The 24,371-nt window shown below is 45.1% G+C and overlaps 1 protein-coding gene across 1 annotated transcript in view; it reads right to left on the minus strand.

The window, feature by feature from the left end:
• Window positions 1-24,371, minus strand: part of LOC122719985 (tyrosine-protein phosphatase 99A-like) — a 330,852-nt gene that overhangs the window by 60,860 nt on the left and 245,621 nt on the right. The window contains exon 3 of the mRNA XM_043946354.1: window positions 23,194-23,317. Coding sequence (XP_043802289.1) covers window positions 23,194-23,317 — 124 coding nt within the window. The remainder of the gene's footprint in view (window positions 1-23,193; window positions 23,318-24,371) is intronic.

Below are 24,371 nucleotides of genomic sequence, written 5' to 3' on the forward strand. Positions count from 1 at the left end.
AAAAAAAAAAAAAAAAAAAAAAAAAATCGGAGAGGAAAAATCGAACGGAAAATCCAATCGAAAGTGGCGGAGGCGTGGAATTGGCGGCTCCGTTGTTAACCGAACCGAACGTTTTCGATCCGGGCGGCCGCCGGGTAGAATTCGTTAACGAGGATCGTTGCGGATAACCGACGCCTTCTCCCCTCGAGCCCAAGGCGATGTTCCCTCTTTTCGAGAAGTTGTTTCGTCAGCTGTTGTTTCTCCGCGGAAATAATTCCCTCGCGCCTAAGGCCTCCCTCGTTCACGCCGCCCCCTCCATTGTTTTCCACCGTGAATAATGAGAAATATTCATTCTAATGAAATTTGGATTAAACGGATTAAGATCATGGGATCGTTCAATTTGAATAATTCCGAAGCGGGAATCGACGCGTCAAAAATCTTCCTTTTCGATTTCGTGTCGTCCCTTGATGAAACGAAAGAATTTTCTACTGAGAATATACAACGGAATCGTTGTTGTTCTCGAGGGGGAGGGGGAAGGAAAAAAACGGCGTGTAAATTGACAAATGCAATTTTGACGGAATTCACTTGGTGCGAATTGCTCGATTCTACATAACTCGAATAATTCACGAACGAGTTGCATTATTACGTGGATATGGGATTCTGCGGGATTGTACATTACAGGGGGAGGGGGAGGAACGAGTTTCTGCAATATTTACGATTCCGTGACGTGAGATACGCGATCAATTATCGCGAACATGATCAATCGTTCGATCGAAGGAGATATGCGTTCGAGAAATTGTCAAGAATATTGCGCGAATTCGTCTCCAATTTGTTTTCGAGTGACGAAAACAAAGATCGTTGTAATAGAAATATAATTGCACGAGAAACAACAGAAATTACGATTCATTCAATGGCAATTTAATTAGAAGCGGAAATTTTATATATATTTCGATAAAAAATAATAAATTATTTCGTATCGTTATAATTATTACTCTTGTTATCGTGCGTAATGTAAAATAATATTCGTATTATATCTCGATTTTTCATTGCACGCTACCCGTACTAATTTAAAATAATTAATTGGAGGAGTCTTGACAATTTGATTGAAATAACCTCGAAATTACGCTGTGAAAATTTCATTATTATTATTTTTTTTTTCATTTTTTATTTCACCGAATCATCAACTGACATTTCGTACATCGTTCGCGCATACGAATTAATTATTAAAAAAATACCACGATTTATTCTCTTTAAAAATAAAAAATTCTCCCATGTAACGAACGCTCTTTCTCTTTCACACACACACACACACACACACACACACACACACACACAATAACGATTTGTAATTCGTGACTCGTGTTTCGGGATCTCACTGGTATTAACTTCTCGGCGCGGGCTCGATAAAGAACAGCCATGGACAGCCATGAATATCGTATGAGACGTTTGAAAGCTCGGTTATATCATCGTATGTTCGCGCAACGAACGAACGAAGCCGAGCCAAATATCTGACGTACGCAAAATCTCCAGTGGGAGCGGAGATAGCGATTACAGTTGCTGCCTCGTCGCTACTGCGGGATTGCGCGTGGTTCTTGACCGGTGCGGGATACGCCGCATCAAACGTGGACCAGCCAGTTGCCATAACCGGTCGAAACACGGGGATCTCGAAGCGCTATCTCGAACCTCTGTTTCGCATCTGCTCTAATAACGTATGGCCATCCAGTTGACCCGTGTACATACACACACACACACACACACACACACGCTCCTCGTGTTTACACGCGCGCGCGTTCATCGTTGGTTTGCCGGTGTGATTTACGTTCTCGAGCGCGACGATACGTCAACGAACGACATCGACGATGCGACGGGTTACACGCATTTTTTCCCTCGAATAATGGAGAAAGGAGGGGGGAGGGGGAAAGAAGGAATGGATTTCACTATCGTTTCACGAATTCTGCGAATTTTCGCGTTTAAGAATTTTAACATTTCCGATGTCTTCTTCGGTTTCTTCGGGAGGGTGCAGGGATCGATCGATTCTGGGAGGCGCTCGTTGCATCGGACGGGACGCAATTAGAGAGTGATACGCGTGTAATTAGCAGGGGAGGCGAAACGGTCGGATTTCAACGGGTGACGTTTTCGAAGATTTCGGGATTAACGGTGGCTGTGGTGCTCGAGCTGACGAGGGAGGGAGGGAGGGAGGGGGGGGGGAATTGAAGCGGTGTTTCGGTGTTCGTTTGACTTGTAAATCGCTGAAAGCACCGCTCATGTTCGAGCCGCCCCCTTTTTGCCCGTGCGAAACGGTCCCGTGACCCCGACAAAGACCTGGGCGCTCTATCAAAATAATGAAACGTAACGCGATCCACGCCATCCAGAAATTTCTGTCCTCTTCGTTTGGGGCGGGGAGGGCAAGGGTAGGTTTCGTCCGGCGTGAATATAATTATTTAATATTTAAGCCGGGGGACGTTTTCGTACACGCATGATGTGTACACACGTATAGATGCCGAAAACGGTGGCAGAGAGTTTGCATTTTTAATTTCTCGGTACGGGTTTGATCGTACGACGACGTGCCATCACAAAGGGCGGTTCGAAAACGTACGAAGGAATAATTTCGTTTCCTTTGTGCGCTGTTTTTCCCCCGATTTCGCATCGTTCTTTGACGTTTAATCGTTTGATCGCGCGTTTCGTTAAATGTCGGTATAAAGCGACATTGCAAAAAAAAAAAAAAAAGAAAAAAAAAGAAAGGAAAAGAAAGAAAGGAAAAACGATTAATAAAGTCCATTGTTCGAAACGCGCGTGAAAATACGGCACAAGATATTACGATAAATTATTTCGATCTGTAAAAATAATTAACGGCAAATATACGTGCTGCGTACAGATCGAAAATAGGTTCGATCTCTTCCTTTCGAATATTATTTAATCCTCTCGTCCTCGTCGCATCATCCTCGAGCACTCGAATCGATGTACCACCGTCACAGAGAAATAGTACGTTATTGCAAGTGGATGGAAGGGGTTGGAAGGCGTTCCAATTCCCTGACGGAATCACCTGGAGTGGATAGAAAAAGGTGTCAGGTGTGTCTCTCGTCCGACAATTTGGTCACGAGCCTATTATTCGCCTCTTATTCAATCTCATGAACCGTGCCTGAATAAATCGGCGTCGTTTCCTCGTGAATCGCCACCTCTACATCTTTCTTTCTTCCCATTTCACGGGCTCTGCCCGCCTCCCATTCCCCCCCCCCCCCAATCCCTAACCTTTCTCGCCATTATACCTGCAGAATGCGCTCGATTCAATTCGAAGTGGCTTCCGAGGATGGAAGTAGCTCTTGGAGATATATTAAGGACCTTCGAGGAAGTTGATCGAACTCCTCCTCTTCCTTCGATTGCCTAAAATGATCTGTGAGAACGTGAAAGCTGGGGCGAAGACTCAAAGAGGAGAGATTGGTTCTCGCGAAGCATCGTCATCTCGTCGTCGTCGTCGTCGTCGTCGTCAACGAGGATTCGCGCTCCCCGATCGATAAATTAAATCGTGAAAGGAGTTTCTCGCGGAGGATTGGGTCACGACGTGGAATTAACATCGGCGCCGTCCCTTTCTTCTTCGAAGCGATGGGCTTCCAAGTTTTGCCATTATTGTTCGTTCAGAGGTTAATTTTCACGGAAGTGGTAAAATCGATCCCTTCCTCCGCCGATGGTTTTGCGAGATACGAAAACAATCGTCACATTTCCAACCCGATGCGGTCCAATCCAGTTTTAAGCTATTAGAAGTCGCCAGCTATACCTCTTTATCTTTTCTCTTCGCAAAGTGAAAAGGGATTGAGGGGGAACGTAGATTTTCTGATATCAGATATTTGACATTTCGTCAAACGAGAATCAGGACACAGGAGAAATGGGACACGGAGAAAGAAGGAGATTGTTTTCGGTCGATGTCTAATTCGGAGAAGGGGGGAAAAAGGGATCGATTAAAGAAAGAAAAAAAGGGATTCGTGGTTGAAGGGAATCAGGGGTAGAAAACGAGTAAAAGTTTTTCGATTCCGAAAACTTTTTACGACTTCATTTTTACCATGCTGCTGTGCTGATCGCATCGATAAATGAAAACTTGGATGATTAATATCGCGGTCATTTATTTCGTTACGAACTTCCCGTTTGATATATATATATATTTTTTTTTTCTATTCTCTTTTCTCAATTTTCCCTCGTCCCGAAACGAATCGACGAGTTTTTCGGATCCTTTCACCGATTCGGGATAAAGTTGACCCGTTTCGTCGTCGAACGAGTGGGAAGGATAATAGAATTAAACGAAGAAGCAAACGTTTTCGTTCCCTTTTTATTTTCGAAGAGGGGCGAAACGTTGCGGCACAATTTCACGTTTCGGCCTCGTCGTGGCATGAAAGTTAATTGGCGGAACTGGTGTCACGCGGCTGTCGCGATTTTGACGCTTTATGGTCGCGAGGGTGAAAAATATTGGCGTTCGGAACGATCGAGCGGCCCGTGTCCCGTGGAAAATAAACACCACCCGGCGGCCGCAATACCTCGTTATTTAATTGTTTCCGCATCGGTCTGGTCTGTTAGTCGTCGGCACGGGTTATCGCTCCTGCTCGTCTTCCCAACGAATACGTTCGATTCTTCTAATTGAACAGCGAAACGGTTTAATCGAGTCGGTTACAGAATGGAAAAGCCTGCGGTGTTGGAAGAAAAAGGAAAATTGAAATCTAGATATGAGGGGGGAGGATATGTCTGTGTGTGTGTGTGTGTGTGCACTCGGTCCATTTTCGACGAGCGTCGGCCATCGAAGGGGTGAGAGCCTCCTCCTGGAATGCGGGTACCATTCCGCCGAGTGGCGCGGACGAAATTAAAGGAAGCAATCGATCAAACGAGAATTTGGCCGCAAAACCATTCCGCTAAACGGGCCATCGTGTTTCGTTCAATTTTAAGTAATTCTTCTCCCGACCGGTTGGCTGCCAACTGAAAATTTCATCGGCGGATTAATCCCGGGATAACCGGTTCGTGGACGTTGAAGAGAGGGGACGAGAGGGGGTGGACGAGATCGATCGGTCGAGATCGGTTTGATAGCGGCGTCGAGGCGCACGCCGGGCCCTCTGCGGCGTTATTTAACAACGACGACCGAGGGAGGGGTGGAGAGAGGTTTTACAATTACTCCCGACTGATGACTCGCGACTGAGAGTGCAGCCGCCGCCGGCCGGAAGTCGGGGATTTTGCAAGGAGGAGGAGAAGCGAAACGAAGACCGATAATCGAACGGTCATTTGCCGAAGCGTTGCTTCGGCCGAACAGAATCAACAGTTGACGTTTCTCTCGATTAGGCGAGGGAATAGCGGTTGTTGCCGCTTTTTGGTCGATCTATATATGCAAATACCAGATCCCTCCCGTTACTGATAACGACACGAAAAGGTAATCGTCTCTCGAAAGAGATTCCGTAAGTGACGAGATTCTTCCCGGTTTCTTGCTTCCCGGACCCGTGACTCGGAAAACGTGCGAAAAAGCGGAGAAAACGTGAGAATTTTGTAGATATAGAAACGGTAAAAGAAAACGGTAAGATAAAGAAGAGGAAAGGATAAGGGGGGCCGGGGAAGAAGTTGGAACGCGGAATTGGGGCGAAAGAAGCGATGGAAAAAGTGGTGGTGGGAAAAAAGGATAGGAGAAACACGAGGGGAGAGAGAGAGAGAGAGAGAAAGAGAGAGAGGAAAGAGGGTTTGAATCGATTCGTATTGGAAACGTTTTAACGTTTCCTGCGCGGCGGTGGCGGAAACAGGCGACGAACAAAATCGAGCGGATGCCACCATTTATGTAAATAGCTTATCCACGGGTTGTTAGATACATAATACTCTTCGGCTAAAATTTCCATATGAATATTGGGCATTAATGCGGAATAACGGTATAGGCCCGTTCATATGTTAATGCTTTTCCACCGAGGCGCGGCAACGTGCAAATTAACGTCAGAATCGGAAAAATCTTGTATTTACATCGCGTCCTTCGCTTTTGATATTTCCGGTCGCGGGCTCCCTATAATTAGCATTCATTCGGGATCGGGATGTGTGTGCCGAACGACGTTGTGCCGAGATTGATTTACGATAATTTGCAGGCTTTCGCCATAATTTCAACTCAATAATCTCGAATCCGAGGAATCTACACGTCTTACGACGCAGGAAAAAAATAAAACTTTTCTACCAGTTCTTTTCTACCAAGTTCTTTGATCGCGAAAGGAGAAAATAAATTCTTCCCGTCCACGATCCCGTCTACGATCCGGTTTCTTCTTCGGCGAGACTTTGGTTATATAGCAGAGTTAATTCTGACCGTTCCCGTCTTTCGAACGCACAATTGCCGGGAACTAATCGCGTTTGACGCGGTTCGAGACAATGGAAAAGTTTCTGAACGTTGGCTGAACCCGGTCGCGATTGTTCGCGATGAAAGGATGCCGCGACTTCACACAGACGCGGCACCGCCAAAGAACCTGCTCTAACGCGTTGTTGTGCACGATGATGCGGAGAATTTGGAAACGAGGTCGCGACGTAAAAGGAAGACGTAAAAGAGACGAGGAAGGAAAGAAGGAAAAAAAGAGAGAGAAGAGGGAAACGAGCGAATGGAAGGAAGTTGATAGGATGGAAAAGAGGGAAATTTTTTAAAGGAGGAGAGTTTTCGATACGATACATTCGATTGGTTACGAGGGTACAAGGATCGCGTCACTATTAAACAATTGCAAGGTTAGGGAGTTTGTCGGGTCTTCGAGTTAACTCTCGTAGCCCGGGATCTTCATTTCCGAAGATTGAGCTCAATTTCAAACTCATTTCATTAAGGGGATCATCAGGTGGGGGGGAGGATCGCGTTCAGCTTGCTCGGTTCGAATCGTCCAACTTTTAGGTCACTACCCGCTGGAAAAAGCTCGCGGAGAAGAGAGGTTAATTAAACTAATGCAAAAGTATACAAGCCAAGGAACCGAAGGGAAATATTGAGAGTTCGTATCCAACTTGATCTCGACGGGCCATCCAATTGAATTTTCTTCGGGGAAATAGATTCGAACGAGTCGTCTTCCGCCATTTTCTATTTCGCCGAATATTCCGGTCTTTCACCTCTCGATTGCTCTCGATACGTATCTCTCGAAAACTTGATCGAATCCATTATAAATACGTAGGGGATGAAACAATATATGCGAATTCCGATTTTATCTCCTCGTATTCATCAACCCCGATTATTCATTTAAAGAGCGGCGCGTTTAATGACACGATGTCGATTAGTCCATTCGAGGCATTGAATAATTTTGCGAATCGTTACTTCGAGAACACGAATTCGCAAACGTTGCTCTCTTGTTCGCAACGGTACAGAAAATATATCATTTTACGTTTATATACGAGATAAATCAGGCAAAAATTAAGCAAATTTTAGCGTTTCGCATTACTCGTGTTTTCAGTTTTCGTGATTATTGTCATATCGATCCCATATTCTTGTATATTTAATTTCGATAAAAGCGAGCAAGATCGAATGGCGTCGATTCTTCGTCATTGAATCAAAATAAAACATGGAATAAAAAAGAGAGGAAAAAAGGAAAATGAATAAATAAAAAAAAAATATATGCACGTATACACACGCGAAAAAGGAACGAAAAATACAATTGGAGCGAAACGTATTGTTTGTATTCGATGTTTGAAACGTGTAGAATAATTGCATTAACGGATATTAACTGGTGCATAACGATGGAACTGCATCGAAAAAAATGTATCAATCTGCACGAAAAAACAAACAAACATACGTTTGACGGTCGTTCATGGTGATATGTTCTGTTAAAAAAAAAAAAAAATACTTCGACAATGTATACGTATAACGATATTTCTCCGTGATATTTCGTATTTGGCTAACGTGCAGACAGCTAAGGAAGAAGAGAAACGAAAGAAGAAGGGAAAAACTTGGAAAAGATTTTTCCTTAGGATCAACGTTATCGCCCGGGAAGAAAGTTGGTGGACATTAGCGTTAATTTAACAGGATGATGTATTCGCATTAATTGGCTCGAGCTAATTTCCACGTAATTAGGGAAGATCACAGTGTCCTTGGTAGGTTGGTCGAATCCGCAGTAGTAGAAGTAAATCTGGCAGCCGGCCAAGTAGAAGAAACGCTGAAGGGTTCCGTCCACTGAGCCAAAAATTACGAAGCGCAATTATAAACGTATTAATTTCAAGCAAGCAATGAATGAAGAGGAGGAGAAAAATAAAATAAAGTCAGATTGAAATTGTATGTACTACTATATCGAGATGTATATAATTCATATTCTATTCTTTCTTTTCGTTGCTCGTTAAAATTAAATAGCCTGGTAAATTTATTTTAGGGCGGTAACGAATTCTACTTCGAGAAACGCGATAAAACTTTCACGTTGCTACGTAAACTTTACAACCAGCCGCATTTAATTCTGGATCATTGCAAATTGAATCGACCATCTACGTTTGATCGCGACAGTCTTATCCACTTGTTCGGATTTCGTTATTCAAATCGTTCAATCATTTTACGTTTAATTAATTTTACACATTTAATCGATCGTTGGTTTTTTTTTTTTATTTTATTTGTCTTCACGGTATAACGATCAGCGGATATATGTAAGAATAAATCGGCGATCGTCGTTTCGATATTTTCTATTTTTAATTTAAATCATTTCCAACCATTGCACCTGGTACTCGTGCTGGATCTTTGGACGATTCTTCTTTCAATTACTTTCATCGCGACTACAAAAAATGGAATCACCGTCTTCAATGGTGCGTGGACACGTTCGAAAACAAGCATTGCTTTACGATTCTTGTTCTCGGTACTTGAAACCAAACTCGAAAACACCGCGAAATGTGCGTAATGCAGACGGGTTAAGCGTGCTCGATAGACCGTTAAAAGCAATGACCATGTTTGTCGTGTCGCGGAAGTTATGCCTCAACTTTCATGATACGAGAGGAGGGAGAAAAAAGAAAGATTCTCGAGTGGGTTACGCTGGATTCGATCGTTAGTATCCAGTCCTTATTCGACTATGTACGCTGACGGATAATAAATAGTAGTGAACAATGATCGACGAAGGAATGAGCAATGGTAGAAAAAAATGGCTACCCGCGACGAGTACGCGTTATCGTGATTCAATCGAAAAAACGTCGAAACCTCGATGCTTTTGACGGCAATGCTAACCATAAAATCGTTCGATTCGTGTCTCGTGAAAAATTTTTGGTTAAAAAATAACAAGCCGCTCTTTATCAATTATATCTTTATCTTTCTTCTCATTCGAGTACACGAATTTTTATATGTAACATTTGAAATTATAAGAGAGAATTTCATTCACGTCCGATCGATAAAACGTTTCGTTCATTTCGAACTTTTAAAACGAACGGAACGATTACGCTCGTAATCCCTTTTGGTTTTATTCTTAAAGAGAATCGACCATCGAGAGGAGGCGAGCAATTGATCTTCGTAATTGAGAACTACGGCGGAGATGTCTCGACGAGGTTTATGGGAAAAGCGGCGTTAATTATTCCAATGTGTACTAATTGCTGATTCGGTGGATTATCTGGTTATCTACTCGTGCAACCGACGTCTCTCTCTCTCTCTTTCTCTCCAACGTTTTCCTATCTCCTACCCTTTCCTCGCCCCTCCACGTAGCATCGCTTAACGGCTTAACGGTGACTCGACGTTGGTAGCTTGAGGTCTCGCCAAGATTTTTCGATCGAATTTCGATCGTTTCCATACTTATCTCGCCTTCCTAACGAGCTATCCTTTCCAACGTCTTTTCCCCGCCCCCAAACGACTTTCATTACATCGGGGTGAAGGGAAGGTTTTCAGAGAAACCGTTTCGACGAACGGCATTATTCCACCCGCGTTAATGAATCCACAATTTTTTAATGCGAGTATATACGTCCGGCTTAAATATCGCGGGGGGCAATTCAGGCGGAATAGCTTTGGGTGGGTAGCTTATAGCGCGAAAAGTAGCGGATAATAGCGGTCGAAATTACTCGTGGCGTGGTGGCGTGGTTGGTTAGTAATAATAATTAGGGCGTTAGCAATAATTAATAAGAATGCGGCGAAGCTAACGGGAAGCGAGGGGGTTGGGGTGGGTATCTTGTATATATAAGCGCAATCCTATTATCGTTCCGTATCCGAATAGAGAGAGAGGAAAAAAAAAAATAACCCACTTGGATGTCGTTCGCCGCACACATCCGATCGTTTCGACGATGCAATCGATTGAATCTGTATCTTTTAACGAGTAATCGATATTTATTTGACGAATTAATTGCTAATTAATTTTCGACCGGAGGGGAAGATACAAGCTTTATCAACGTGTGTGCCGATCGCGCAATTTTTTTCGAACCTGGTTTTAATTAACTTTCTCCCTTAGGCTTCCGCTATCCCCGATTTCCCTCTTTTTAATTATGGAGCGAAAAATAAAAAATAAAAAAAAGAAAAAAGAGGAGCGAGGAGGAGGGTAAAATAAAATGGAGGGAAAGAAAGAAAGAAAAAAAAAATAGAAATAAAAATAAAAATTTTTCCACCGGAAGAAAAATAAAATCTAAATCGACGAGGGCCCGAACGGCCGTCATTGTACCCGCAGTTTAAAAGGTTTTAAGTATCCAAAGGCTTATAATACCGGTCGAGGGTTGGCGGGGCCAGGAAGATTCGCTATGGACTAATCTTCTTGAATTTATGGACCCGCCCGATAATGTTCCCGCCTTCCTTTTACCTTAATTCTAACCCAGGGCTGCTCATTCCGCTCTCACGAATTCCACCGGCATTTTTCCATTTCCACTCCCCCTCCCTCTCCCCTTCTACCCCGAGTAACGGCCGTTTTTTCTTCCCTTCCCCTTTTTTCATTTCCGTTTCGCATTAAAATCCCTTGCTCGGTGAACAATAGAGTTCAACGTGACCACCGTTATCGATCTCGCATAATAACTCAAACGCAGTTACACCTTCTTTTCTTTTTTCGCCGTTTTTACTTTTTTTTTTTTTTTTTTAATACACTTTTCTTCCCTACTTTTTTTCCCCTTCTCTCCTTTGGAAAAATAAACTTTCGAATCGATAAAAGATTCATTCACGCTCGGATTCGAATCTGGGCCCCACTTTTTCAAAATCGACACCGATTTCATCCCCGACGAAACAGAGAAACGAATCGAGTTAGGAAATAGGGGATCCACGAGGACGAGGCGTAAAAACGCGTGGAAACGAAAATTTGCATGTAACCGCGCGAATTCTTCTCTCTCCCTCCCCCTCCCCTCCTCGTGAATCAAAAATCCTGCGCCCATACGATTTCGTTTCGTCGTCCGTTTTCCCTCCCCCTCCCGAGTCGCGAATCGCGCCAATTTCCCCGGACGATTTACCATTCGATTTCCGACCTTGTTTTTTTTTCTTCCTTTCTTTTCCCCTCTCGACGAGGCCGAGAGATCGTTCTCGGAGGGATCTTCCGGCGTAATCCGCTACCGCGATCGATAGATCCACCGGACACCGGCCATTTATATTTATGGTGGACGGTGGATCGGCGAGGGGGGGGGAGGCTGCAACATTATTCAACCGAGATAGGAAGAGAGCAGCGATGGACAACGTGGCTCGTTAAAAATTGAATCTATCTACGCGTCCGAGCTTGAAATTCAAATTCGACGAGGTAGTAGGTGGCCCGGCCCCGCCCATACCTTTCGCTCTATCATAATCGATACATATACACGCGATATTCGCTTCGATTCGACGAATATACGAAAGAGGAAACACGATCGAATCGATCGATTCCCCTGTTACATTGTTTCTCGAGATTTCTTCGTTCTTTGTTCGACTCGAAGAAGAAGAAGAAGAAGAAGAAGAAGAAGAAGAAGAAGACGAAGAAAAAGGAAAAGAAGCGACGATCGAGAGGAGAACGAGAGGGGGCAGGATTAAAGGATGAAAGGAATTTTCGGTGTGGCGAGATAAGAGTTTGATTTTTTTTTAAAGATAGCGGCCATTGTCGTTGTTCGGTCGACATGTTTCCCCGGGCGTCTTTCATTAGTTTTAATTCCATCTTGCGCTGATTACGCCGGGAATACTTAAGCTGTGCACGGTATTTTTTAATTACGGCTGATGCACCCTAGGTAGGACGAGAGGGAGCCGGCGTTTCATCGATCGCCTTGCCGGGGTCCGACCGCTTCCTCGAACATTGCAAAACCCTGAAGAAACCGCGAAAAGCTTGGCCGTGACCGTTCACCCTCTCGAATCCGGATTGTTGGGGTAAAGGGGAGGAGAGAGAAAGAGAGAGAGAGAGAGAGAGAGAGAGAGAGAGAGCGGGTCGGTGAAGGAGATTAATTTCGCCTCGAATCTCTGTTCGAGGCAGCCAGACATACCTGGTACGCATTCTGATCGTGATAGAGCGTTGAATGAAGTCCTCCTCGGGTTTCTACAGGTTTAAAGGATACCGAGACTGATTAATTAAAAATAAGGGGCGAAGAATTTCGTTTAAACGAGGGGCTTAAAAGCGTCGTTGACTCTTTCTCCCGCGCGGAGTTCCTTCTAAATTGGTTGAAAAAGTAACCCGTCGGAATTTCGCGAAAATAAAGGTAATTACAAAAGGCCCGAAGCGCCGCCTCGGGTGAAAACTTTAAGATACCCGTACACGGCGCGTTAGGTTTATAAGAGCGGCTCAACGGATCCATCCCTTTAATCTCTTCTTCTTCTTCTTCTTCTGCTATCTCTTCACCGTGTGTATGCCACGATGCTTAATTTTTACCAATGTGATAACCTCGATCCTCAACTCCATTTATTAAAAATTGTTTATACGATTAATCACGAGTTTCTTTGTTACCGATGTTAAGCATCTCATAAATTCTCCCCGAGTCGAAGAAAAGGGGAGGAAGAGATTTTCGTCGAACGTTTTCCGCTGTCTCGAGACATTGATCGGAGTCAGACTAATTTCCTTGCCTCTCCGTCACCCGTATCCGACGCGTCCCGATCGACCGATGAATGTGAAGCGGTCGCGGCGGTTTATCTTGGACATTGGCGAAGGAAACCGCGACGCTGACAATTAATCGTACGGTCGAACAATGGAAAGTAACTCGACGGTTTAATCTGCGTCCCGAATGAATTAATCGCGGTGGACAGGCGGCGCGGGGACCGTTTCCGGTTGCTAGGCAACACAACCCCGCGTTTCCAGTCCTCTGCACCGTCTTACAGACCTCTCTCCCTCCCTCCCTCTCTCTCTCTCTCTCTAATTCTAAATCGTCTAATCTCTCGCATCACTCGTGTCCTCCTCCCCCCTCCAAGTGATCTTAAACGATCCGTGCGTTTCCCGCGTTCGATCGTTTTTTCTCGATATCCATCTCCCCGTTTTGCCGCGATCGATCGCGCGGGAAAAAGTCGGGAGAAAAAGCGTGGAGAAAAAGCGGAGGAATGAATATCCGGCATTGACGTATCGCTGGATGCTCGCTGCGGAAACGCGTACCACCCTACCAAGTTTTACCGCTGTCGTAAGTCGGAGGTTACGGTTTTTCAAGCCGTAGTGCACACGGGTCAAGCGTCGCAGATTTTCACCCTTATTTTTTGGGATTCGCTCGTTCCTCGCACCACACTCTTTCCGCCACGGTGAACAAGAAATTTCGTGGGAGATGGTTTTTCCAGAGAGCGGAGATTTCAACAGCGGTGAAAAGAAGATTGTGTTTGTGAAAAAGAAGAAAAAAAGGAAAAAAGGGTCTTTCTTGCTTATCATCATCATCATCATCATCAGGGTAGTATCAACGATTATTTCGAATTTCGTATCCTATTCTTTTCATGTGTGATAACGATAAATACGTTTATTTTAGCGCGTTGCACGAACACGAGACGCTTCCCCACCGTGGTTACAAATGTTTCTTTCAAGCCAATGGGTGAAAGAGAAAAATTGCGAAAAAAGGCCTCGTTAAAAACGCATAACTCTTTATCCCGGCGGAAGGGAAGGGAGCGAGACTAAATTCAGTAGGCACTTCGGAGGGAGGAAAGATAGGGAGCTTATGGGGAGGAAAAAAGAAAGAGAAAAAAAGCGAAAAAGGAAGTCGCGGACCACGCGCGGAAGACGTCGAAAGTCGACGTCGACTGGAAACGAAAATGGAGCACGCGAGCGGTGGTAGGATAGGGAGAAGGGGGCGGAGAAAATTCGGTCGGCCACAATTCCACGAGTTACTTCCAGCACATATTTTCAGGTTAATGACAATTATTATCCGGGCCGGACATGCGCCGCTGTCCGCCGACCGCAGCTCCCGCAGATAATTGCATTATTTATACGGCGTTGGGTGGACCCCCGCTCGGTTTCTCCTTTTGGAAAACACCGTGTTTTTCGTCGCTTTTGCGATGTACGATCGTTTGAAATCTCTCAGAGAGGGGAAAAAAAAAAAAAAAAGGGAACGGCTTCTGGGTAGAACGAACCGGGCGCGAGGATAATAACGCGTCGATTGGAAACGTTCGGATTTATTATTCTTTACCAATCAACCGTGAGACGAAATAATATTGGCCGATTCCACCCGTTGTTTGCTTAATTCCCACGATATCTTGCCACACGTCACGCTCGTGAATGATAATTCTCGGTTCGTTAAATCTCATTTAACCTCGGTTCGTCGAGTTTCTATATATATATATATAGAAGAGGTACGGAAAGATGACACGATCTTGTTTTCTTATTTCGATTATTTCGGTGAAACGGAGCGGCAATCACGTTTCGAGCGGAAGCCACGAATTTGACAAGTTGGCGATAAATACAAGGAAGATGGTAACTCGATTCGGTTGGTCGAAGCGGTTTTCGTTAAAGGTGGAACAATGCGCAAAGGCGGGCGGAGAAGGTCCATCGGTGTGTAATATGTAACCTAATTAAGCCGACAATAGATAACCAGGTTGCATGGGGGCGAGCGCGCGCGATTCCAATGGATATCCCGAAGGAGAAGATAAGAGCTTTGAAATATCGACAGCGGCTGAAGGGTGTATAGAGGTCGAGACAGAGAGATAATCCCCTGGAGAGGTTCCCGCCACGGAGCTTAACCAGTCAGGGATAATCACCGTAAGGCACCTCCCTATATCCACGGTAAAACGGTATCGACGTCGACGATCGTCTCGAATTTCAACGAGGCCGCAATAAAGATTCGTCAGACGCTTACCTCGGGAGTCCTCGATGAGCCGAGTTCAGCGGCTTTTTTCCGTTTCCTCCATCCCTCCCTCCGTCATCCCTCCATCGTCATCGCTGCGCCCAGCCTTTCACTGACCTCCCCGCCCGTTCAGAGATTAGAATCCGCGAACCGTGCGGAGGCAATTTCCCTCCGTTTCATCCCCGCTGAGAATCGAAGTCGCGATTCTTTCGCCCCGGTGTTTCAACGTGTTTCGAAGAATGGAAAAAAACAGCGAGGGAAGTTTCCTTTTCCTTCGTCCTTCCATCGTCCATTTTCAATTTTATCGATTCGATCCTACCACCGAATATTCGAAGATACGAATAAGGAAAAGATAAGTTTGTGTCGGGGATTTGCCACACCGGTCGACAAATGGTTGGCACGGCACGAGGGCAACGAGCGATAATCGCGATCGATCGGGGAGTCAATCTCGTGGAGCAAATTTCGCAGGATGGAAGGTCTATATTCCCGTATAGGTTGGGAAATCTAATCGCGTCGCGAGAATCCTCTAATCAGCAGCTTATCGATACTTTTCAATACGCACGATACAGTTTCTATTCCCTTCCCTGTATCGTCACGAACGAAGTAAAGATTTAATTCGATTGCCGATAATTAGTTATCCGATGTTGGAACGGGCCACTAATAACTGGATTTAGCATAGAAATCCGGCGAATTAGCAACTCGTCGAAAAGCCGTAATTACCAACGGTCGTAATGCTGGTGGAAAGCGGGATTTCAAATACGCTTCGGTAACAAATCTGTAAATTACGATTACGCCAACTCTCTCTCTCTCTCTCGCGTCCATCTACCATCCCGTACTACTATCTGTCAAAATTTCATCCGTTTCCAAACCACGATCCCATACTGCAACGTTTTCCGTGCAACTTTCCCGCCTCCCACGCTTCGAGTCTCCCTCTCTCTCTCCTCAAAGCCGCGGCGGATGAAAGAGGGCGGCGAGATGGAGGAAAAAGGAAAGAGCGGTGGAAGGAAAACGGGGGTCTCGGATTTAAAACCCCTTGAAATCTGGGAAAGTATCGTTAAGCCGTGGATTAATCTGTCCATAAAAGGTCGCCGCCGAGAGGAAGCGCGTAATACGGATATGCAAACGAGGACCCTGCCCCGTTTATTACGCTTATCGATTTTCCCAACGCGTTTGGTCGCCTGTAATAAAGTCGAAAGATCGATACAGGCCGAAACCGACTTTCACCCCCAAAATCAGCCACGTTTGTTCGTTATATAAATACCGGTTTTCGTTTCAGACGGCGAATTAAGTTACACGCGCCGCTATTTTGATTCGGTTTCGCCCCGCGCATGTGTATATACAGGAGCGGAGTTTCTGTTAAACGTTGATAACGTCAATTGAATCGTAGCCGGTTCAACGTGTGTGTGTGTGTATATATACGCGGTAACTATTATTTGGCGTGTAACCGGGTCATTGCAGCCCGCGTTCCCTCCAACACGGAAATCGATCGAGCGCGACAAGATTTATACCGTTATTATCATCGTTGTCGATGCACGACCTTCGCTCTTCCTTTTTTTTTTCCCCCTCTCTCTTCCAAACGAAACACCCCCTCTCTTCGTTTCTTCTTATTTTTTTCATCGCCAATAATAAAAGCGACCGAACAATTCGACACGAGGGCGCAAAACTGCGCCCATACTTCACTGCGTGTCGCCCTCGATTCAAGAGAGGAATTTATTAAATCGGTAAATTTACATGGTATATAATTTTTTTCTCGCTCTCTCTCTCTCTCTCTCTCTCTAAGATTGTATTTTCGCCGCGCGCAAAATTGATTTCGACGAAGCCAGCAGCACCGGTGGCTCCACCCTTTGAACAAAGAGCGGTCGGCGCGCGACCGACTCGATAAAGTAGGCATTTAATCGGGTCGAAATAAATTTCTCCCCCCGTCTCGATAAATCTTTGCGAGGCGTTCACACACAGCTTCCCGCGATCCTCTTTTTCTTTTCCTTCCTTTTTTTTCCCCCCCCCCCAACGATACGAAATACGCGCGAGCCGACGCGCTTTCATCATCTCGGGGCTAAGACCATCCTTTCTACGTTTCTCTCCACATCTTGGCGCGAATGTATCCCAGCTCCACGTCCGCCTATCCCGTCTCCATTCCTTTTTTCTCTCATTTCCGTGGACCGTGAAATTGCTTGTTCTATGCGACTCTCGGCTGCCGCTCCCTCGTCGCCTTCTTTCCTCATTCTTTCTTCTCGACGCGAGGGCGGCCTTTTAAATCATCTCGAAAGGTGTCGGGACGCATGCTGAAGCGGCGGGGACACGTCGCGCGTAATTAAAAGTTCTCGTATTTGCTCAAAGGGCACGAGAAGATCGATAACTCGGCTGGAACGTAAATCCAAATTGTCGATAAATTTATTGCACGATTTCGCGCGCGTTTCTTCGAACAAATGGCCGCTATTCAAATGCCCTCTCTTTGAATTGAATTTCAACTTCGATTAGGACGGTAATTTTTCCCTTCCTCGTTGGAAATTTGGTTTATTACTAGGCTCTCTAGTTCGTGCTCTTTCGATATCGAGAAACGATTATCGAGAGTGTGGCTTATCGTTTCCCCGATTGGTTCCAAGAGAGATAAAATGAGTGAAGAAGTAGTGTGTATAGGTGAAGATATGAGTAAGGAGTAAAGATAAGGGTATATCGAAAAATTCACGGTATGCAATCCCGCGAAACTTGTTATTGACGGTGGAATAGGTCTGTCTTCTTGGAGTCGGCGGCGGTGGTAGTGGTGGCCCCCAGAGATTTCCACCAATCAGGATCTTTATAATTAAGTTTTCCTTCTAATCTTCACGATGCTCGATTAACCGGCGTTGTTTCAACCCCTCCCCCTTCCCCGTATTCTATAAACATAGCAACGGTACAATTTCTGGAATTAAGTCGGCTGACCCTGGCAAGGTATCGCGCAACTAAGGGCTCGTTGATGGAAGCGGCGGAATCTCTCGGGGATTTTCGACAACGATCGGGACGTTTGCCTTCTTCTTTCTTTCCCTTCTTCGCTATCCGCCTTAATCCTCCGTCCTCTCTTTCTCTCTCGAAAAAGAAAAAGAAGAAACGTATCGAGAGCCAATCCTCTTCTCGACAACTCGCCCTGTATTTTCGATAATAGAGCAGCGGTATCCTCTCCGTCCTTTCGGTGTCATCCCTACGGATTACATTACTCGGGAAGCGTTAATATTGTTCGGATAAAAGACTGCGAGACGATCGTTTTTCTTTTTTTTTTTTTTTTCTAGGAATATTTTTTTATAGGAATGGTACGATGTTTTCATTTAACACTAGCGATAAATAGCGATCCATCGCTTCAAACTTTCGATTATTTAGATTCGCGTGATTTTAATCGTAATTTAATAGAAGAAGACAGACGTTTGGATCGGTGTTACGACGAGAAAAAAGTGTTCCTTGGAAACAAAAGCGGTATATCGAATACGCATCTGCTCGAGATGCAGATGATCGAGAAATATATCCGTGGAATACGAAATTTCGATCGATGGGGCACTCGATCGGCGACGCGATTGAAAAGGAGGCTGGGATGCCTGTGAACATTCTCGATGTTACTTTCATAAGTGTCATCCGTCCCCATTGTGTCGTCCCTGGGCGCATTGTTTGATCGGAGCGTGGGTACAAGTAATGTACGAGTCACGAGTGAAACGGGTCAATGATTGGCCGTACAATAGCCGGTTGACGTCGAAACGAAATTAACGAGATTCTTTCGATACAATTGATCGACGACGAGCCAACCACTTAATGAACGATCAACGGGGTCAGAGTGGTGAGAGATGACTCTCACCTCGAAAGAGAGAGAGAGAGAGAGAGAGAGAGAGAGAGAGAGAGAGAGAGAGAGACAGAGGTCAAAGTCGTCTCCTCATCGCGATCCGACTGCGCGTCACGTAAGTGTCATTAATCCGTTATTCAAATCGGAGCGTGGGGAAGAACGCTGGCCGTTCCTCCACGATGAAATTATATCCATTAAGCCCCGAGGAATTTTTCATACGGCCTGTGTTCCTCATCCGGGCGTCACCTGCGCTACTATACCCCGCTGCAGAACTACGCGCAGCGTTTGAAAGGAACGAGGGAAAAGTGGTGTTAAGAAGGTGAAGGGTGAAAACTTGGAGGAAAAACGTGTCGCCTTGTGTTGAAATCGCGTGTTTATTGCGTTGAAATTAAAAGAAAAAAAAAAAAAAAAAAAAAGTCGAGATCGTGGTACCGGTACTTTCCTTACGCGAATTACATTTCGTCACGTACTTTGACTTAATCCGCCTTCTTTTTTTTTTTTTTAAAGTGATTCCTCGACTCTTTGATTTCTCGAAACGAAAGCTAACGAGCTTATGCAATATTTATTTTTTCCACCGCTCGAACGGTATATCTGTTCCTTGTTTTAATGAATTCCACCTCCGTGTTTGAATAATGTATTTCAATAATTCGTCTTTCTCCACCGGTATCGAGCGGTAGTGTGTACTAATTGCTCGGTTACGAAGAAGAAAATCGATAAGTGTGTTGTGTCGCGTGTTGTTGTAGCTTTCGAAGACGACGTGGATGTTCATCGTTCGGCCGTTTTTTTTTTTTTTTACGAGAATCGGGAGAAAGCAGCCTATGACATATATTTTATTCCAGCGAATCGATTTCTGTGTAGCTAGTGAAAACAAACCCGGATCCTTCACGCAAAGGGTGTCACGATATCGCGATCAAATATCGCGTAGCGATATTGTTCGATTTCTTGGAGAAACTTAATCGTAATCGATGTCTTCGAACTCTACTCGTTCTACTTGATTTCGTTCGGAAGAAGTTAAACAACGCGAAATTCTTTACGATTCTAAGGTATTATTTTATTGAAGAGAGGAATAAAAAAAGACGATCGAAGCGAAAAATTGGAGCGATCTTGTAACGAGTCAATTACGGCCAATGTCAAGAAAGTTTGAACGAGTGTAACGATATTACGCGGGTTACACGGACGGCTGCGAATGAATTATTCGAGGAAATTGATTGGCTCCCTCGTGAAGGTACGAAGATTGATAGTCCGTCGAGTCGGACGGGCGTGAATATAGCGGAGGATTACTTTCCCGTCGACAGTTCATTAAACCCCATAGAAATAAAACTCTCGATGAGAATTTAAGAGAGATTTTATTCTTTCCGCGTTCGAAAAAATTCTTTCGACGATTTTCCTTTTCCCTTTTCTTTTTCTTTTTCGCCACTAGAGGGAGTCCCCATTATAAATGTCATCGTAATCGTTGTCACGAACGATGCGAGAGATAAATCGTTCGATCGAGCGTTATCGAGTAAAATTTCCAAAGAGGTTCTCGGTCAATTAGGCGGCCGAGATATCTCTGGAATGACAAACGTCTCGACCGGTCCCAGGCGACGTCCAATTTTTAATTCGAGGCTCGTGGAGCCGCTTATCCCTCGAGAAGAAGTTGGGGCCGGAGGAGGAGAGAATCGTCGTCGGAACGTTGGGACGAGTTCTTCGTCAAAACGCCGCTTGATTTCTTCAAAGATTAATAATCCAACGGACGAAATGAGTGTAGACCGTCCTTCGTAGCTTCGATGGAAACTCCGCGTGGTTGGAAGGAAAGATGGAGGATCCGGAAGGATGGAATAGAGTGAGAGATATAGGAACCGAGAGAGAGAGGGAAAGAGAGGGAGAGAGGAGGACGGAAGACGAAGAAGGAAGTTTGTTCGAACTTTATTATAAAACTAATATTTTCCAAGTTCTATGAGGTATTACGATAGTTTTCTGAAAGGGCCTGCCAGCTAGAGCGGCAAGGCGAAATGGTTCGCGGGCGAAACTTCAATATTCGGCGACCATAACGACACCCGGCTGATATATTATTTCCTATAACTTCTCTTCACTCTCACGGCTTTGTCTGGCTCCGTTGAACGAGGAGGATAAGAGGATCGGAAAAGAAACTTGATTAAGAATTCCGTCCCCTCTGAACCCTCCGTTTTATCTTCCTCCCACCCTTCTGTTCTTCCTTCTTCCCGAGGAGGTCGGATTCTTTCCTTTCCTTTCCTTTCCTTTTTTTTTTTCCTCCTCCTTCCGTCATTCCCTCTCCCAAGAAACGAACGGTCGTACGTGCCAACTCCTCTTCCCGACCCGCGTCGTCCGATTCCAACTTAATAATTAAATCGCGATCGATCTCTCTCTCTCTCTCTCTCTCTCTCGCGTCGCTCGTGACGTTTGATCTCGCTATCAAGAAATTTTCGCCGCCCCCGTTAAACGTGATTGCCTGCCGATAGTTGTTGAGACGATCTCGATATTCGAATATCGGATCGCGCACCTCGAGCATAGATATCGAGGGGGAGGGGAGGGGAACGATAGGGCCGGCTCTTGGGAAGAAATTGAAAGGCATTGGAAAGCGGGAAGCGGATTTTAAATCTTATTATAGGATTGATTTATGGGGGCGGCGTAATTTAAAACTATTTACGAAGCGTTACGTCGGCCGCCGCGAAACGAAAAACGCGAGACGAAGGGATGAAAATCGAAGGTCTACTTTCCAAGCCGCAGACGCGGGCGGTCTCCTCCCATTGTCTTCCTTTTTTCAAAGAAACTCTAACTAATTTTCTTCCTCGCACAACGCTCTCCCCTCCACCACGACGGCCTCGTCACTGCTCTTTTTTTTTTTTATTTTCCCTTTTGTCGCTCTCCTTCCTTTCCTTTCCTTCCTTGCGCGTAGGAAATTCCACATCGGCTTCTCGTTCGTTTGACGGCGTTGATAAAAAGAAATAAAAGAAAAAAGAAACAGGGTAATGATAATGGAGCCGAAGCTTGACTTATTCGAAAAGCAAATTCGAACTCGACAACTCTCGGCGCGTCCGTGTATTTCTGTTCCCTTTATTTTCCCGTTTCCCCTTCGACTCATCGACGAGAAATCTAATTACCATCTCCGGATAAATAAAATTTGTCACGGGGATAAAATCACTAGTGACAAGAAGAATCGCATATTCGCGTTGTTTACTGTACATAGATTCCCACGAATGAAGAACGATGACAATCGAGGCAAATTGAATTAAACCGACGTTATTCGCGACGCACGAATATCTATCTCGATATCAGATTTACGCGCAACGTCCAACGGATGAGAATTACGGCCACCGCCGAATTTCCCTCCCTCGATCGGTGACGAAAGATTGGTTGATCGGGGAAACCGAAGTTATTCGCGATAAGGCCAGCGTGGAGTAAACGAGAGTGCGGGAAACAAAAAGATTTTTCCACGATTTCCCCCCCTTTCCCTTTTCCTCCCTTTTTCACGCGCACCCCTTTTCGGTCCAATTTCCTTGCGCGCGTTTCACCGTGTGCAAACCTCGCGCAAGTGGTCATTCGATATATACGTGCCACTCAAGAAATGTCGATAGCGAATTTCGTTGCCGTGGAAAATCGGTGAAACTCAAGAAGGGGGAGGGGGGGAATCGTGGGATAAGAGCGTGGGACGGGCTGGCTTCCTCCCTCTCGTACGTGAACGAGAGGAGAAGGAGGCGGCAGGGTCTGCGAAGGGCGTGTTGGACAGAAAGAAGCGGAAAGAGGGTGGTGGTGGTGGTGGTGGTGGGTGGGGTAGAAAAAGGGGCAGGAAGGATGAGAGAAGATAACAGGGGTTGGAGGAAGCGAGGGAGAACAAAGGGTGCTTATCGACACCGCAGTTCTTATCCCTTAGTAACTCCTTTTATTTTATCCGTTTCCGTTCCCCGGCCACGGGGCTAAAGCCTCCAACTCGTACCTTGTATCTGAAAGATAATCAGACTCTCCGAGACGTACTCGAATGCAGACGGCTATTTTGGACCGCGCCCCTTGTCCCTCTTGTGTCGTTACTTCCGTAGAGCCGTGCCGAAAGGAAATATCATTCGTGAGGATACGATGGATAAAAGAGGAGAGAAAGGAGAGGGGAGGGAGAAGGAGAAGGGGGAGGAGAAAGAAGAGGGAAAAGAAGAGGAAGAAATTAATTCACGGGAAAAACACGGATCGAACTTGGATCCACACGACTTGGACTTGGTGGTGTTTTTTAAACTCGCTTCCGGTTCCGACGAAATTAATTTCCTTCCTCGATTCGAGAGATTCGAGTGAAGGCTAATCTTATCTAAGGAGGTAAGTGTAGAGTCAATATTTAAAGGACTTACTGAGTTTCGATGACGTAGTACAAGATCGGGTTGTTATGAGAATTACGACTCGCCACCCAGGATAGACGCACGGATCTCGAGGTGAAGTTGGATATGAGAGGGCGGTCCGGTGGATCAGGCACATCTGAAAGCAAATTTCCAAGTTTTAGCCGGTCTTTAAACGACTTTAAGTTACGGGTGGGGGGGGGAAGAAGAGGGGGAAAGGGGGGGAGGGTAAGTAAAGTACATTTATATACCCCCGCTGTGTAACTTATCAAGCTGTATCATATCTCTCCTTCTCTCGTTACATGTAAATATTATTCTTACTCTCTAACAATCGAGCTAAACGTAAGCGAGTTTATCTTAACTTTTTAAAACTTGGATTAAGAGAACGGAGATAGGGGAGAAACTTTTTTAGCGGCACGATTATTTTCTCCGCGGGTAAAAGAATCACTTAAAATCCTTCGTTACGAACGCCGCGTTATTTCTCTCTATTGTTTCTTTTTTTCTCTCTCTCTCTCTCTCCTCGAAAACGAAGATTTTTGACAATTATCGTTATCGAGATCGTCTTCGAGATCTTTGAGAGACGAGGAATTCCTCGATCTCTCTCTCTCTCTCTCTCTCTCTCTATCTCTCTTTTAAGAAGAGAGAAGACCGGTTTACGAACAGGAGACATTTTCCTCGAAGGAATCCTCGGTCGAAAATACCGATATCGTAGAGGTCAACTTTGGATAAGAGGCTGTTTAATATGCGTCGCCACGAACCACGTAGATGTAACATTGCGTCGCACGTTGCATAAGATCATAAATGAGAAAAGGGTGCGCAACCCTCGCAACGATAGAGTCATCATCCTCCCCTGACCTCGGCCGTTTGAACGTTTTGCAAAGCGGGGGTGAAAAGCTGGTCACAGTTAGCCTCGAGCAATTAATCGTCCATTGTAAACGCCTGTTGCAAACACGTAACACAGTTTCCCTCGTCTACTCTCGCGTAGATTTTCACTCGCATTTCATTCGTCGGCTAACCTCGAATTATCCCCTATTGATCTACATCTTTCCTTTCTTTCTTTTCCATGTAAATGATTACTATACACTACTATACACTACGGTGCGTATAATTCTATTTCTCGAAGAGAATCGATTGATTGCGCCGGGTATCGATTTTAATACGTAATATCTCGTATGAGTCGCGAGTTTTAAGTA

This window comes from Apis laboriosa, unplaced genomic scaffold (assembly GCF_014066325.1).
Source record: "Apis laboriosa isolate Shangri-la unplaced genomic scaffold, ASM1406632v1 scaffold11_cov152, whole genome shotgun sequence".
NCBI lineage: Eukaryota > Metazoa > Arthropoda > Insecta > Hymenoptera > Apidae > Apis > Apis laboriosa.